This window comes from Channa argus, chromosome 6 (genome assembly GCF_033026475.1).
Source record: "Channa argus isolate prfri chromosome 6, Channa argus male v1.0, whole genome shotgun sequence".
NCBI lineage: Eukaryota > Metazoa > Chordata > Actinopteri > Anabantiformes > Channidae > Channa > Channa argus.
In genome coordinates this window covers 5,509,614-5,527,606 of record NC_090202.1, presented here as the reverse complement: position 1 = coordinate 5,527,606, position 17,993 = coordinate 5,509,614, and the positions used below count along the sequence as shown (strand labels likewise).

General features: G+C 39.2%; 1 protein-coding gene across 2 annotated transcripts; it reads left to right on the top strand.

Annotated features, from left to right (window-relative positions):
• Positions 1 to 344: 344 nt before the first annotated feature.
• Positions 345 to 3,821, top strand: dynll2a (dynein, light chain, LC8-type 2a). Of its 2 annotated transcripts, none has more exons than XM_067507314.1 (3): positions 345 to 558; positions 1,027 to 1,182; positions 1,988 to 3,821. In XM_067507314.1, exons 2-3 carry the CDS (start codon positions 1,051 to 1,053, stop codon positions 2,123 to 2,125), a joined length of 270 nt encoding a protein of 89 aa, XP_067363415.1. In that variant the 5' UTR covers positions 345 to 558; positions 1,027 to 1,050; the 3' UTR covers positions 2,126 to 3,821. The 2 variants fall into 2 exon arrangements, with proteins under 2 accessions (XP_067363415.1, XP_067363414.1); XM_067507313.1 differs by having other exon boundaries at positions 354 to 558; positions 1,024 to 1,182.
• Positions 3,822 to 17,993: the final 14,172 nt, after the last annotated feature.

The window sequence follows — 17,993 nt, the reverse complement described above, 5'->3', positions numbered from 1 at the left end:
AAGCTATAGTCTAGTACCATATACTTTTGCTCAGGTTTATAAGCACAAATGATCCTCAGGAGGGATTTTTTTTTTTATTTATTTTTAATGTTACAACCTATTTCGGCTCTAGTAACCATATGCATTTAATAAAATATATTGTGTAAATGTTCAAAGCTCAGGTCTGACATAAAAAAAAAAAAAAAAAAAAAAACCCTGCGCACAAAGCTACGTGATGGTTACCTGCAGCCAATGGCTCGTTTCTGTCAGGCCACACTCGGTGGTGTGTAACTGTGAATGATGCATTGTGGGATGAAATAAGATGCCGGCAGACAGGAGCTGGAGAAAAACGCTTGCAACACACGGGAAGGCTGCAGCCCAGCCAATCGCAGGATGCAGCATCCAGCAGAGGGGCGGGGAGCTGTTGGAGAGAGCACAGCAGACAGCCAACCTGCCTACATGCTTATTGTGTAAATCTTTAAAAAGCAATTAGCCGCAGCATCATCTAAACCTCCCCCCTGTGGCCGGGTGAAATCCATATTTTTTGGGAAGAAGTGCTTTCAGGCAGCTCGAGACAAGGTGAGTTGTGGATTGCGTAATGTGTGAAAGATTGACTCGCATGTCTTGACATATTTATGACTCGAGTTTCTCTTATGATGGTGCGCTTTTTTTTTTAATACTGTCTCAGTTCTTTCCCTTTGGTTAGACGTTGTTACACCGTATGTATCTGAATACTTATGGGCTCCCGATGCAGAAGCTGTTTTTTTTTTTTATCGTAAAGTGATTTTACTAAGTAATTCAACTCCACCTGTATCAAGTTTCCCAGTCAATCTATGCAACGAGAAGTCATCGTCTAGTTGGGAATTTACACAGCCATAGCTCTCGTTATGAATCAGTGCAAAATGATCAAAAAAATGTGCCAAAAGGCCAGTTTGCTGCGTATGACATGCACTGATCCGGTTGGCCTAAACCATCCCAATCACCACGTGCGATGTTCATTTTCAGTGCAGTACGTCCGAGTGAACGTGCGCTTTTCTTCTTCAGCAGGTACCATCATCATCATCCTTAACCATGACTGACAGGAAAGCTGTGATCAAGAACGCAGACATGTCCGAGGACATGCAGCAAGACGCCGTGGACTGTGCCACCCAAGCTATGGAGAAGTACAACATAGAAAAGGACATTGCAGCCTACATCAAAAAGGTGAGACAGCAGGGGAAGCATGGATGGATCCAGCTCTTCGAGCTGACATCAGTAGCAAATGAGCAGCACAATTACTGCTTTTATTTCTTTTTTGGTCACGTGAACAGTCAAGATTTTTTTAATTACTGAGGTCATGAGTCCGTAAGACCCCACGGACATTGATTGCAAACATTTTAGTCAGTCACCAAAAAGTAGGGTCTTTGTGTTTATATTTTCTATATTTTATTAATAAAATAGCGACCCCCCCCCCCCCACACACACACACACACACAATCAGCCAACCAAACCTGATCTCAGTACTGCCTTCAGTGCAGGTTATGGAATTACAGGTGTTTAATGAGAAGCCTAATTCTAAGAAATTTAACTAAGTAAATTTACATTTAGTCCATTAGCAGACGCTTTTATCCAGAAGCGAAGTCCTATCAGTAAAGTGTTTACATTTCATAAAATGCAAGTAGGCGATCAATAGCAAAATATCAGCAGAGGTTTTTTTACAAGCAGCCATTTCTGGTTTCAGGTTTTCGTTGCGAGGACTTCATGCCCGAAGATCTTTAATTAACATTTTCTGGTGTTTTAGACTCTTAGCAGGCAGTTCCAAGATTTTACCTTAGGCTCTGCGAAATTATTTCCATCATTTGTTGGTACACTGTCAGGTAATTACCTTAGTATCTTCAATGGTAGCTACAGCCTTGGTTTAGGTGATGGAGGATATACGTATTACTTTAGATGGCGTTGGGTTTCCTTTTGCATTAACTTTTCCCAAATGACATTTGTTTTCTGTTTTATTTTTATTTTTTTTCTGTAGGAGTTTGACAAGAAGTATAACCCCACCTGGCACTGCATTGTCGGGAGGAACTTTGGCAGTTACGTCACTCACGAGACAAAGCATTTCATTTACTTCTACTTGGGCCAAGTGGCCATCTTGCTCTTCAAGTCCGGCTGAGACGTTTCTGATGGGTGATGAGAAGTTCTTCTCCCTGAAGCTAATATTGGAAAAAACGCACTGGTGGCTGACGTCTCCCATACACTAATAACAACATACCATAATGATGCAAAACCGGCCGTGCGCAATTGCATGGACTATACACTATTTAATATGTATGTTACAGTAAGCTTACTTTTTGATAGTTGCCATTTGAATGCAACTGAAGTAGTTTTTGTTGATGATGCTGTTAAATTATAGGTTGTAAAAGATTTTAACGTGGCCCTTGATTGTATAATAAAGGAAAGCTGTAGAATGTAGTAGTGCATCTGCTTTCCTTCTCAAGTGGCATTGCCAGACCCTGTTATGAGATTCCATCTGTCAGTTTAGATGGTAAAGTCTTACTGTGTGCCAGTTTTAAAATTCATTAACACGATTTTAACCTGTAAACATGAAAAGTTGGTTCTTTGGACATTATTATTATTTACTTCAAAATCTCAAAAACTTGGATTTCTTACTACTATCTAATTTTACGGAGTTATGTTGTGTGGAGATGTGTATATAAAATATCTTGATTGTTTTCTGTTTTAGGTTCAAAAGAAATTCTTAACAAAAGTGAAGTTTTAGCAGCCGCTTTTAGAGAAGATGTCAGTCATCCAGCACACTTGACATTGTGGAACCAACCCAAGCCAGTGCGAGCATTTTTGCAGGGATGTTTAGTTTGTCAAGTGTCTAAATTTTCACTGTGATGAATGACGGAGGGGATCATGCTAACGTACACAGACCTTAGCCTGTAATGTCAGAGTATTAACAAACCGCTCATCAATATCTCCATACTCACCTACCAAAATTTCAGTTTCACAGTCCTGTGTTTCTGCATGTTTGGAGGATAAGAACAACAGCGTTAACTGTCATCAGACACACAAAACTCATCATGAAGCTTAACACTTAATACTCATCTTGAGCTTGTAGATATTGGACTGAGCTGATACGTCTCTTGCCCCAGTTATTATCATAAAGCATCATTAGGGAGGTAATTTAGGCACAAAACGAAAAAAAAAAATCAATTCTACCAAGGATACTAACAATCAAGTGTTTCTGGTGGTTCTTGTTGTCCTAATGTGGCTTGCTGCATTCACTTCCCAACCTTTCCTGCTACACGCAGAAAAGACAAAGCGTCGGGAGTTGGGACTTTGCACAGCAGCTTTAAGCAGGTGTGTCCCTTGTCAAGCACACAGATTTGGGGTCATTTTGTCACGTCGGTTAGTTTGAAATGGTAATGCACAGTGTCTGGATTCCGATCAAATGGGTTGTTTGACGGCAGATTTGAGAGATTTAGTCGTAGAGTTGGAAAACACCTCACATTTGTCGCTGTGTGTAAAGACTGAATGTTTAATCCGTTGTTCTATCCCATATTCCAGCTATGGGCGAACTGTGTAATCCAGTGTTAGCTTAGGTTGTTTTTCGAGGGACGTCTTCCTAACTATTGTCAATGTGAACTGATTTAGTATTTTCTGATTTAACGTTTTCCTCTGGCATGTATTTTTGCTGTGTATATGTAGGAGCCGTTCTAATGCTGTTGAATTTACACAAAACGTGTGCCTGTCATTGCTCTCAACTGTAACTGGCTTGAGTACAATTGCACTTCATTAGAATTATTAGGTTGCTACAGAACCAAAACCGTATAAACTCGTTAAAATAAAAATTGTTGACTTATTACACTGTGGACTTTGATCTTGTTATCGCCCCCTTTCACCCTGCAATCACATACAGGTCGTTTGAATGAATAGTTGATGGGCTGAAAATAAATCGACATACCACTATCACAGGTGTATGAGGTCACACCCATATCATACTTACTGTGGAGATTTCCAGTTGTCCAGGTTGTGGTTTTACATGTGTTTGTGGCCAACTCGGGGCAATAACTTACATATGACCACACTGATTATTTACTCCAAACAGGTCCCAGCACTCTTTTGGTTAAATCTAGCAAATCCAGTTGCCAAAAACAAATGAGCATTTCCCAGGTTAGCAGAAAGCTCTATCTGCTGCTATGACATTTCCAAAACATTTTTGCTATTGCAATTACAAAACAGTGTGTAATATTTAGACCTAATTCTCTGGATTTTGTGCTTGATTAGGTTTCCTCCTGATACTCCCGTTTCCCCCCCACAGTCCAAAGATATGGCATGTTTGGTTAATTGTTCACAGCTAACAGAAGCTCATTATCCGCAATTATTTCATCCCAACCAGAAAGAGAATATCCCAAAATGTCAAACCATTCCTTAAAAGTGAGGCTATGTAACCTTTCTAAATAGCAGGAGGTGCTAATCTGCTTCTTCAAAAGGTTACACGATGGAAGATTGTAATTTATAGAATAGCGGCTGCATAAAGAAGCAGAAATTGAATATCACATACACAACAATACGTAACCTGTGTGATGTTTGCTGACACTAGTAACGACTTAGGTCACCAAAAGCTTCTGGTCCTATAGCACAACAAGTAAAGCTGTGGCTTTTCCGCTGATAAGTAGGAACCACCGGGCCTACTAATGATGCCTTCACATAAATGGCAAAATATCCTGTGACAGCTGCCAATAATTTTCAACGTAAGCCTGACATATGTAGTTGCCCAGTAAACAGTGCAAGACTGTCTTGACTCCCGCTGAAACCGAAACACAGACATGTTTTCGAATTTTTTACTTCGTGTGTTTAACATGTTACGTTACCAAACTTACCAGAGTAGGGAAAAAAAAAAAAACCAATGGGTTGTAAAAACAAATGCAGGCACTGATTCAGGGGTTGAGATTAGAAAATGTCTTACCTGCTTATGCAATAGAGATTTTCAAAAAGACACATGATTCAATAACAAAATCAAGTAGTAGCTGGTTTTAGATGCTGGTCACTGAGCTTATGTCTGGGCTAAATTTGCATGAATTGGATTATTTATCAACAATAACAAATAAATAGAATTGCATTTTGTGTGTGAACAAGGGTGGATTTATTAGTACTGTAGTTCAGCTTCCATGTAAAGGAAAGTTAAAGTTACATAATGTGGCATAATAATATCATTTATGAAATAAAAATATCTTGGATATTTTGGGATTTTTAGTACCATAGACGGTTTTGTGTTTTCTGATGTAGCTTTAACACCTATATTAATTAAGGCATAATAATCTAGTGTGGAATTTTGCCTTTCGTTAAAATATAGCAAACATGCTAATACCCCAATAAACACATACAATAGACAATGTAGAGCTGACTGAGCAAGATGGATAATGAAGAGAACATACTGTGTAGATTTGCATTTAAGTTGTATGGTTCACCGTGTATTTACTCCTAAACATATCTATGGTTCAAGTGATCGTATGTGAAAAATGGTTCAAGTGTGAGACCTTCACTCAGAGATGAGGACCACACACCACTTAACTGTGACATCAGTTCTGTGCTGTTGTGTTGCTCACATGGTTGCCCAGAAACCTCACCACTGATGTGAATGATGCACTGATACCTCATTGAAGTCCGATTCAGCATTTGTATGTTTGGTAGGAGATTTATTTTACGGCCCCTTAGTTTTCCAACACAGTGTGGGTGGAATGACGTTTGTTATAGGAAATGTAGAAAGTACGAGTAACACCCACGGGTTATCTTATGGAAGTCAGACACCATATTGCAACAAGGATGATTTGTTTTTTCTCAGCAACACTGTGGGAACTAGCATCCTGCAATGTACCATCTACATCCATGTTTAACTGGTACAAAATCTGATTTCCCTGATTAGCATAGCTTTAGTCAGAATGAGCAGAACTGCTGCTGTTTGGTTGACATCATAGCTGCGTGGCTCGTGGCTGCAGATGCCAAATAGGAACAGAAGTTGGACCTCAGCATCAAGATTATGTGTTGGGATCAAGACTGATGTAATGTGATTATCGAAAAATGGCAGATTATGTTTTCTTTCAAGCGCTGATTGCAATACGACATAATATGACCTACAGTGGAGACATGGTGATTTTTTTCAGTGTCTGTTGTTTTAAAATTGACGAAAGCACCACGAGGATGTGTGTCACTTGTGTAATGTGCTGCAGTGACACAGGCGTCTGGAAGTAGACACAAGAGCGTGCAGAGTTAGAGCTGAGTAAGCAGACGAATTAGAGGACAAGTGACTAATAAATAATTTCTGGAGACAGACTCGGGTCAGAGCGAGTGAAAGAAGAAAGATTTTTTGGGGAGTTTTACCGCAACAAAAAATAGCAGAAATCCTTTGTGACGATTCGCATTTCTTCACACACTATTTAAAGCAAAACATTTAATTTCAAAACCTTTAAATTACTGACTTTCATTTGCAGCTGCATGTAGTCAGTGAGCAGGACATGAATAACAAAGCTGTTTCATATCATAAATAATGGCGGAAAAAGCCATAACATTTTTCTCACACATGTTTTCACTCACACTTTAAAGGCAAAAGCATCAGAGGCTTGTCTGGATTTTCAACAAGCCTTCACTGATGTTTCGCACTCTTGTTTTTTCCCATCAGCATCTCCTCCTCCCATATAGCTGCTTTTTCTTTTACAGCCTCTGGCCGCCGATATCTACCTTCCCACACAGAGCTGCAATTCATGGTCAGAGCATATTCCCATGTAGGCCATGCACATATATAATTGACTGGATGCATAAAATATAAGATACTTTATATTTATATTTGTATCAGGTTTAAACATTTGAACACAACAATGAAATTCTGCCTACGTGTTCAAACTGTGGCCTTAAGCGACGACTTTACCAATTTTCAACTTGCTTTCTATGGCTTTAGTTCAGGATGTAAATGTACATTACTATGTTTAAACTTCCCTATATTAAAATATTTATCTGCTTCTAGCTGAAAATCTTTCATCATTAGGAGTTCAGATGGTGTCGTCTGTTGGTTAACCATAATTACAAAGTCCAATGTGTAAGAAATAGGATGACATCATCCGAACTAAAGGTTCCTCCAAGTGATGTCAGGGAGGTTGGGAGGTTTTATGGCTTTCAGTTCCATGTACAACTAAATCTGGATCCAAAAGAAGCAGGTTCAGTGTCAGTATATTCAGTATTGATGGACAATTCTGATTTTCAAGCATTTCTGGTTTGGATTCCATATATCTTAACTAATTACTGTCTCTCTTCAAATCCAGCTCTGGTACTTCTCAGTTTCCGTCAGACCAGGAAATTAAACATCCAAATCCAGATCTCTGAATTGGCTCTAAAAGAACCTTTTATCTTAACACATTTTTATCCATGTGCTCTCAAAAGGCTCTTTTCAGCTTCGCGCAGGTTTTTTTGTCTGAAAAATAATTTCAATCACCTGAATTGCACCAAACGGGCTGTTGTTTCGCTTCATGCTAAAAAAAACCCTCGATTTTGTTTGGAGAGTAGGTCTCATTAATGTGCTGAATGTTTGTGCTCTGCAGATGCCTCATAGACAGTGAGATGACCAGTGGGCGGACTTAACACTGGCATAACAAGGAGGCAAATGACTCAGACTCAAACATCAGGGCAGTTTGTTAAAAAAAAAAAAAAAGAGGGAAAACAGTGACACGTGTAATAAAACAGCAGCTGGACCCGACCAGTGTCACATTGTGTGTAGGCTGAAGGACTGGGTGGTATTGTTGGGTTATATCAACTTTGAATGTGTCATTATATAAATGTCATTGAAAATAACAATACGTTGCTCTACACAGCAGTTCTGTATTCTTTCTTTTTTCCAAGTACACGGCAGATTGACTAACATCCAGTACAAATGAGGCTCAGTGCAGACAGGAGAGAGACGCATTCTTGCCTGTATTGTCTCCCCTTTGTGCTGTTTAGTAATTTCCATCAGAGCGGGAATTGAGCTACTGAAGTGTGAAAAGCTGCACAGCTATAGAAATACATACAAGCACATGTGCAAAGCTCACTGACCCAGAACAACACAGATTTAAAGCACGAAAATGTTCAAATGTTTTCCGCCAAATACACTGACCTGCATACACATTTGTTCAAGTATGGTTTAATAAGACATGGATATATTTTTAGCTGTAATTACAGAGCCCCTCAGCTTGCTGCACTTCATCAATCAGGCTTTTATTGTCGAAATATCTAGACAGAAACCGCAGTCTGTTTAGAAAATGTGCTAAATTACATTTGAATGACTCTGAGAGCATGAAGGCAAGGACTCAGGTCTGACGAGGGAAAATTAAACTCTTTGGATCCAAGCAGTATGTCAGACAATGCTCATTGACAGTGCGTTTTTTCAAGGGTTTTTCTCTGTCAGTTCGTGAGTGGTCAAACCAAAGCCCAGACTTGAACCCCATAGAATGTTTTATTGAGAGACCTGAAGATGGCAGTTCCCAGACGCCTCCCATCCAATCCGACCGAATGAGATAAACTGTGCAAATGCAGGCGTGAGAAGCTTGTAGAACACTGGTGAATCTAGACAGGGTTTTTCGACGTGGCATGATATTGCACAAAAAGAGAGGTAGATATCGTGTAAAGGTTTTATCTGAAGGATACAACACTGAATCTACTCTAATTGCCTTTTTTAATCTTGTCAGTCGGCATCAGCTTGTTTATCTGAGCCATAGACCTTCATTGCTGTCCAAAAACTATTCGGAACACATCAGCATGTATATATGCAAATTGAAGGAAAGATAATCTGCTTTATGCTCTGCTTGGCTCCGAACGACATATATTCCTGGATAATACTTGACTTGACTACTGCATCATGACAGTTAAACAATATTCCATAACTATTCCATAACTGTTCTAATCTTTTACAGTGACACAATTTTAGCACTGAGCTTTAAATAAAAAGCAGTGGGACACTTTCTGCCTTCTCCCCTGTTTATGCACTTACATGTTTTGACCACAAGAGGGGGGTCTTTCTCCTTGTGACGCGTCTGTTTCTTTCTCCCTTCTAGTTGCTCTAAACCCTGGTGTAAAGTCGGCAATACTCTCACACTACAATCACACTTTTAAAATGACAATAATCAATGTATTTTTCTACAAAGACTGTGTCACAACTGAATGCTTATGGGTAAACTCACCCACTAAACATTATGGAGCATTATGGTTAATTCCTTTTGTTATATTCTGTGCAACAATACAATTTTTCATTGTCATTTCTGTTTCTGTGAATCAACGTTAAACCATTCCAAGTTTTCCACTGTAACATACGGACATGAACATGTATTTGATGAATAAAATTTAAGTTCGCATTTTCCATTGCTGTATGTACTGCCGGGATTTAAAAATTAGCTCTAATGAGTTAAGATGTTAGACCAAGCGGAATAATTTCACTGTTGATATTAAACTAGATCTGATGACATGTGTGCACAGCTTACATTAATACTTAAGAGGTATGTTATTAAAGAATTATTCACATTAGTACCTAATTATAAAAGACAACAGGAAGTTTTGCAGAAAATATGGAATTTCCCGTGACTAAAGGGAAACACAGACTTCTGCCCCAACATCCTATTAACAGTAACTAATTAAATGGAACATTAGAACAAGAAAAATTCATTTTTTGTTTCTCTATGTCTTCAGAACACGAGTACTGCTCTGTGGGTGAAGGGTGCGAGACTTTGCATTGCCACAGTCTGTGCTTTGTCCTTGCATAGGACACCCAGAGGTGATTTGGTTCATAAATGATTGTGCCCGGTCTGCTTTGCTGCACCCAAGAGCAGTTTGTTCTAATGGTTTCCTTTAAATGGGCTGCAGCCATGAAGGGTTTGCATTGCGATGCGGGAAGTTGCTGAAGCAGTCACCCCATGCAGTTTCACTCAGGTGTGGTTTCGCTCATATGCCATTAGGCTCATTAATAGAGTCATTCTGAGGATTAGAAAGGTAGAACTCAGTGGGGAGGAATTTTGTTGTGACTGTTGGCATAACAATGTATGACACAGAGTCAATTAGACTGACTGAAATGTCATCAGAGCAGAATGATGTCCGGTACAGGCACAAACTGTGGATTTTTTAAAATGATAAAAACTGTAAAGTTGCTCAAACAAGTATGTACGTTAAGTGTTTAAAGTCAATCCAATCTTAGAAAAGATCCTGCAGGAGCAGTTTAAAGGTTACCTTTCATTGACCGCACTATTTTTATGACCTTGTGTTGCTAACACACTGCTGGAAACACTCAAACGTAAATTTGCTCCAGGTAAAACGGAAAATTCATAATTGATCCATAAAATCAACAAATGCGGACACATATTCAGGTGTTGTGCAGTAATACAGTATGTCACCAAGTTGGCCCAGGTTGTCCGTAAGAACAACTGGTATCTCTTGACCTAAAGTCCCGACCAGTCCTGTCTCTCACTACCACAAACCGTCTTATCTGAGCCAAACCCTTTATGGACCATCACCTCGTAATCCTGTGTCTTTACTGCCTTTGGTGTGCGGTGCTGTCAAGGCTAAGGTAATCAGCTTATCATAAAGACATGATTTATAAAACCTGAATGCAATAAGGGAATCTCAGTCATTTCTAACTTCTTTGATATCCTTCAAACACATTGTGTCGCTTTCTCTTTTCAAAACCACATTATGTGAAAAAATAATGACACAAAAGACTTTTTTTTAATATTCAGCAGACACTAGATTTAGTGTCTTTGTGGTAACAATATAAGTTAAAAAAAAACTTCAACATGCCCCCCATCCTGTTTATATACCTGCATAAGCATCGTAAGGTAGGAGGAGAGTAAGACTCGTTTCGGTACTTTCTTATCTCAGATCATATCCCAGCACTGAAGGCATGTGATGTTGGGCAATAGAGCCATAAAGCAGGGCAACACTTTATGAGACGTACGGTGGAACTCTGTGGCTGCAGGGGGCTCCGGCACTGCGTCTCCAACTTGTATACAAATCTTCAGCCAGGTGGAACATTCTGCCACAGGAGAGAGTTTCACATTGTTCTCATTCTAGTTTTCCAAATTGTAGAGCAAATGTCTGTATCTTCAGCAAAAACAAAAATGAAGACTAAAGAAAATGCACACATTTCTACAATTATTACACAATTACACACATTGAAAAAAAAAAAAGATTAGCCTAAGTCAGGCCATGAGCAGTTCCCCCTACGAGGAAATTTACCAGGACTCAACACTGAATAAATGACTTTAAGTGTGTTTATTTTAAGTCTCGCTTATCTTTAGTTTAATACAGCTTAGTCTATTTAAATGCATATAGTGTGTATGTGTGTGTGTGTGTGTGTGTGTGTGTGTGTGTGTGTGTGTGTCTTGGGCCTGACTGGGTCATACAAAGGTTTTGATGAGAGGGGTCGGGGGCTAGGGAAGTCACACAGGTAGGGGACCCTGATAGAGGCGGTGGGACTGTTCAGTCACCATGTCTCAATCTCCAAACTGACCCCGCATGACTGGTCTTGGGCAACATCTAATGACCCACCATTATAGTTTCTCTGTCCTCTAGAAAGCAGCCAGTGTGGCGTGACCCACTGAAATTAGTTGTCCTCACAAGTCCATGGCAACAACTGACATGTTTAGAGTGCGAGAGTGTGGACTTCATTTTCATACCACATATTTCCTGCTTGCTTCTAATATGTGGCTGGAACATGTCCCCCCCCGTGCTGCAATGTAGATAGAACTGGAGTAAAACAATGAGGCCCTGAATGTGATGATGGGAAAAGAGCAGAGAGAGGGTCTGAGGTGGAAAGGTCAAACTGATGTTTCACTGTAAAGCTGGAGAGGGACATTTTTTCCAACAGGATGCCTCCTGCGGTCAGGGTTAATGTGGTGTTGGAAGGACAGAGATGTGCGCATGAATTAATTTTAAGGATGAGCAGAGGACCGTGGAGACAGAGGGCCAGAGTCCACTGGAGGAGCAGTGGGGGGCGGCTTTGGAAAATGTCTTTCTTAGTTTCTTTGAGATCAGTATCTATCCCCAGGACGCAAGGAAGATGAGCAATAGATTTATGGGGGTATATTCTGTAAAAACAAAAACAACAACAAAAAAAAAAAAACCATAAAACATGCAAACAAATAATAAACAGACTCCAGCCGTCTTTTCACATTGTTCTAAGATGGTTGGCCCTATACTGCTAACTTCATAGCTTCCTCTTTGCACTGCACAACCTGATTTTTGTTGGATGTAACTCTTTGTGTCTCTTCTGTAAACATTTCTTCTTCTTTCTTTATAGATTGTGTTATAGGAAATAAATTGTGATGCCTGAAAAGATGAATGATGGGAATAGTATACTTCTGAAGAAATGTTATCCTGTGACCCCTAAACGAATAGAAACCTCTGAAGTGTAAATAGAACGTGAAGCAACTTTTCGGGGGCTCTGGTTTACCGGACTATGGAGTCATGTCTGATGACCACAGAGAAGGTAACTGTAGTTGCTTTAAGCAATCATCTGGGGACAAGACAGACACCATGGTTGACTGAGTGTGAAGCTTTTCTCTTTACTCATGAAATAATAGATAACTCGGGTTCCACATTAGGTGGCACAGAGCCAGAATCTTAATTGTTCAAAACCTGACTTATGTGAGCAAAGTGTGTTCAAAGAGGCTCCTGTGAGGCCTTTGCTGTCAAAGTTCACGTTTACAGTAAAAACAGTTTATACACGTATGGAAAGATTGGAAGAGTTTATCGTGACAGTTATGGCTGCAGATGGAGCTGAGAAGTTTGTCACTGGTGGATGACAAGAGTTTCATTTTCACAGTTAGTGTTATTTCTTCCTCAGTTAGAAATACACAGTCGGCGAATGCATGACTGCATCTGTTGTCTGTCACATCAAATGTCCGGATAGGACGAGACACATTTCTGTCTCTCTGTCTTGACAATGATCCCATTTAGGTCCCTTGCAGCAAAGCCACGCAAACATCGATCTGTGTATGAGGTAAAAGGAAATGTGCTGATTCCTTGCACACTTGGTTATATATTAACTGTTAACAAAAAAAGAAATAAAAAGAGCTCATACACCTACACAGATAAGCTGCTACTGGATCTGTCAGACCAGGCAAATAAATTGCTGACACAAATAATCTTGACACTAAAGGTCATTGTTGCTACTGTCACATTTTTTGTGTTATTGGTGCGTTTATGACCAAAATAAAAATCTATGGGTGTCCTGTTGCGGTAGCAGACATCGGAGAGTTCACTCAGACATTAAGGTGTCATTTTAGGAACATGCCTTTGCTATTTTCAACACACCACCAATGAATTGTGTCTCCTTCTTGCGATTTTTTGCTTCTCACCCCTGTTTTAAAAAAATGTAAAAACCCATCGACTAGTTCCAGCACTCAGCTGGGTGCTGTGTTTAACAAACAGTGATCGTAATATTAAAAACAAAAGAAAGAAATTAATTTAATCAGTAACCCAATGGGTGAGTCAATTTCAATTTGATTACTGGCAGTTTCCATGTTGATCGTGGGTTTAGGTGAGATCCGTTACACAGTATAAAAATACTTGATTAAAATAAAAATACCTCCAAGTACTGAATCTAAAAAGCTCTCTAACTGTCCTGATATGATCTACACAGCATTATTACATCATTTTCAAAATAACAATACAGCCAGTGGTTTCAACTTTAACATTTTGAATTCGGTATTTTAGGTGCATCTATGCGAGTGGGTGCACCTGTGTGATTTACTTGCAGCTGTTTGGTCTATGTTTTGGTTGTTATGGAGCACAACCATATAATATTGTTTTGACCTGCAATATGTACTGCTGGGACATGTCTTCGATAAAAAGTATGTTTGATATGATCATTACGTTATAACTACAGCTATACTGCAGTAAAGTAATGTAATGGCCCGTCCTCAGCCGCACAGCCCCATGGACACTGGCTGGTCATCGTCAACATTTAATGTCTCACATACTGACCCCTGTCCCCCGTAACATTAAATCCATGAGGGGGATTTAATGTTGTTGGTCGGAAGTATACTCGGAAGTATACTGACCTTATTCAAGTTGCAACACCTTTACCCCAGGTACTCCGGTTTCCTCCCACGGTCCGAAGACATGCAGGCAAAGTTAACTGGTGACTCTAAACTGACCATGACCCGCTGGTGACTTTAGTCCAGTGTCAGTTGTGATAAGCTGCAGCCCATTGCATTATCCTCAAGGATAAGAGGGAATCCTGCAGCTAATGGCTCGATGGATGTTGAAGTAGTAACTTGTCTTGTTTCCACAAACTGGACATTTGCACATTTGATAAAATTGCCAAGATGCAACTATTACCTTAAGGTATCAATCATAAACAACATGAAAATGTATTTCTTTATAGATATCTTCAGCATCAGATTTCATTACACATTCTTATATAATATATAAAATATTTATCCATGTGAAAAAAAAAGCTCTATGCAGGACCAGACAGCACAACAAAAGCACTGCAAAGTTAAAAATATGACTAATTTATTAATCATTTTATGAATGTGTTTTATTTAATTATTAAAATTAAGTTAAATATTAATCAAAAGGTAACGGTTACAAATTGTAAAGCTTTAGGCAGTAAAAATGTAGACATGTATCTTTCTAGATTTAGAAGGCATAAAACGCATATTTTAATAATTTAATTATTATTTATTTAACCTTTATCAGGTAAATTATCATAAATCTCAGAGTTTAAAGTACTACAGAGGAAGTGTGAAGACATAAAACAGACACTCACGTCAAGTACCTCATGGTATTTACTGAAAGCACTTTCCACACCTGATAACATATTGTTGACAGTCGGGGTTTAATGGTACTTTACAGTATATACACATATGTACTTTACTGTCATTCACGCATTATATGCAGTGAAACAGTGATAAAAAAAAGATGAAAAAAAAAAGCTTTCAGCACATTCAAATGAGGATTTTTAACATTTTAAAATGGGTTTAAGAAATGTTATTAAAGAAGAGCGTTCGTTTATCCTTGGATATGAACCTTGTCTCACATTTTGTGACGTTCTGTACTCATACTGTGTACTTCTGTGTACTTCTGTGTTATGCAGGCCTCGGCAGCAGTGTGTTTATTCTGCAGGGCTTCGGCCAGTACGTTCCACCTCTCCTGGCTTCTAATGGTAGGTGTGCATGCCTCTGCATTAATTAAGGGGCTGTGAACCTGCTGTTTAATTGCAGAGGAAGCCGAGCAGGTAATTACTTTTGAATCTCTAAGTAAGCAGGCGAGGAGAAACAAAAACACCGGCCTGGGAGGCGGCCATGGACAGAGCGCTGGATCACGGGTTGCTGCTGGTGACTTCTGGGTGTCCCGCTGAGTTTATTAAGAGCTTTTGCATTAGGTGGCACCACTTATTATGTTCCATTGGGTCCTATAATGTTTGAATTACAACTAAATATCCAGGGTTTTATCATTTAGTCTACATCATTAGCATAAGTCTTAATTATTAAGCATCAGGTCAGACATGTCAACATGTCTGAAGTATTTCTACTTCTACTAATCGGAATAAAGGGTCCATTTTCATTTAGTAATGTTCCACGTTTTTCTAAATTTACTATGTATATACTTAGTGTTTCTCCTCCTTAAACAGGCGATAATCTAAAATTACCAACACAGATTTTCCAATTGGAAATATATTTATTAGTTGGTGTATTAGAAATATCAAGCATTACATTACAGAAAGCTTGTAGTCAATTTCAAAAAAGTACATTTATAAGTGAACATTTGATGGACCTGTTCCACCTTTGTTCCATTGTAGGACAACATTGGTTTTAACTTTCCGTTCTTTGTTGCTGGCTTTAGTGAACACATGTCATCCTGAATTAAACATTTCCCAGAGACAGTAATAGACGAAGTGACAAACAGACATCTACATTAATAACAAATGAATTCATGAACCAATGAATTAAGTAATTCATTAAAATATAAAACAGGAAAAGGTTAAATGCATGTAAGTATTCACCCTTCAACTCATCATTCAGTCAATGCACATGTGTCAGCAGTTAGTGTGGATTGGTTTCAGTCAGGTCTTTTCTCAGACTTGTCACCTCCATCACTAGTCTCGCCTTTGACCAGTTTTTGAGTTCAACTGCTCAAGGCAGATTTCTGTATGTGCTATCTTCCTTCCAAGTCTTAATGATGGTTTTAATTATACTCCAAGAGATATTTATTGATTAGGAAATGGTGTTGTATACATCCCCTGACTTTTGCATTTCAATGATCTTTTCACAGAGTCTTCATGGTGTAGACTTTGGTCAGGATTTTACTAGTAACTCTTAATTATTTAAATTTTGTAGAGATTAGTGCATTAAATCAACCAATGATTCAGTGTCAGACAGGAAAGTAGGATAGTAGGATACTTTTTTATAGGTACTGTAATTATCACAACTACTTGTCAACAAGCAGTTTTTTCTTTGTGGGTCTGGCCCCTGTCTCTCTCACAGTTTATATCTATACAGTACGTGACCTGGGATCAAAGGCCACATACCAAAAAATCTTGACAATCCCTGTTTCCATGTGTTGCATAAATGACTAGAAATTGCAAATATTCCGCCCCCCCCACCCCCGCGTTACACAACAATGAGTTCACACAGAATATGGATGTTAACGAGGACAAAGTAAATATCTGATAACATTCCAGCCTTGTTTCCAAATGGGCTGCTAAATAAAGAGACGTCTTATCGTGCCATAATTCGTCACAAACTCTTCCTTGTAGGCGTGTGTTTGACTTCCCGCTGAGTGCAGCGGCTAACAGCTTGGATCTGGTTGACTCATGTTCTTTTCTCAGGCGGTTTATTGCATGGTGGCACACCTTGCAGGCACCTGGCACAGTTTGTCTGATCAAAATAGGGTCAGGGGTGATATTGTACATGGATGTGTGTGTGTGTTTTTATGGCATTGCCCTTTGTGATGGTGCTGTGTAGCCAGAGCAGTACAACTCTCAAATGACACAAACATGTGAATTTGCATTGACAGATAAAAAATAAACAACAGAAACTCTGGCAATTTCATGTTTCTGTAGGTGCATCTATGGGAGTGGGTGCACCTGTGTGATTTACTTGCAGCTGTTTGGTCTATTTTTCACTAGGTGACAGCAGTGAGTTCAACAAGAGGTCTGGAGGAAAGCTTCACATCCTGCAGCCAGCTTTTCAATCTTCACCCAGAGGAAAAAAAGGCCTCTATGTGTCTATGCCTTCATCTATGCAAAATGAACCACTGGTATGGAACTATGGGGTAGCATCAGTGCATCATGAGCTATTTCATGCAAATCTCCCCAGAGTCGAGTGATTTAACTGCTACTAATAAATAACTAGGAAATAAATATGGTCTCTCTGTGCAGGTAAATGTAATAACCTTATAGTTTGCACACTGTTGGAAACATTTGGGTACAGCTGTTCTTTCAGGATGAATTGCATGATGCTGGAAGTACCTGTGTAAATGAGTTCACTCCAAAACCTACGGAAAACTATTTTTGTTTCAGAGAACAGGAAGCTTTCGTGTGTTGAGTTCTGCAGAGACAACACGTCTTTAGCAGTTGTGATTTGACACATTTTGCGTGTCTTCTTGTTGTACATGCATTCACACTAGTGCCACATCTAGTCTAACTGTCGGAGCATCTATGTCTTGTTGTTGGAGTGCAGGTTTCCTTTAACGCCTCAGTGTGCATGCATGTGCTTTTTGGCTCATTTACTCTCACGGAATCAATCAGTTTTACTGGGGAGCTGCTGGAAACCTTTTTTCCTGCACTAGTGGTCAAGAAAAGTGTTTAAAATAAATTGGAGGGATGATTCGAACGCAAGAATATATGACAATATGAAAATATGCTTTAATGAGATTGGTTCTTTTATACTATTTACTTTAACAAAATATTCAGCGGCACAAAGTCTAATTCCATAACACCACTGCTGTACTTAAACATTGCTGTTAATGCAGCATCTTAAAATCTCCTGCAGTTTTATTGTAGCTTTCTTTAA

Excerpts from the sequence above, each read along its gene's own strand:
- dynll2a (XM_067507314.1), top strand. The coding sequence starts at position 1,051 with ATGACTGACAGGAAAGCTGTGATCAAGAACGCAGACATGTCCGAGGAC. Across the intron at positions 1,183-1,987 it reads TTGCAGCCTACATCAAAAAG|GAGTTTGACAAGAAGTATAA; the intron begins GTGAGACAGCAG and ends TTTTTTCTGTAG.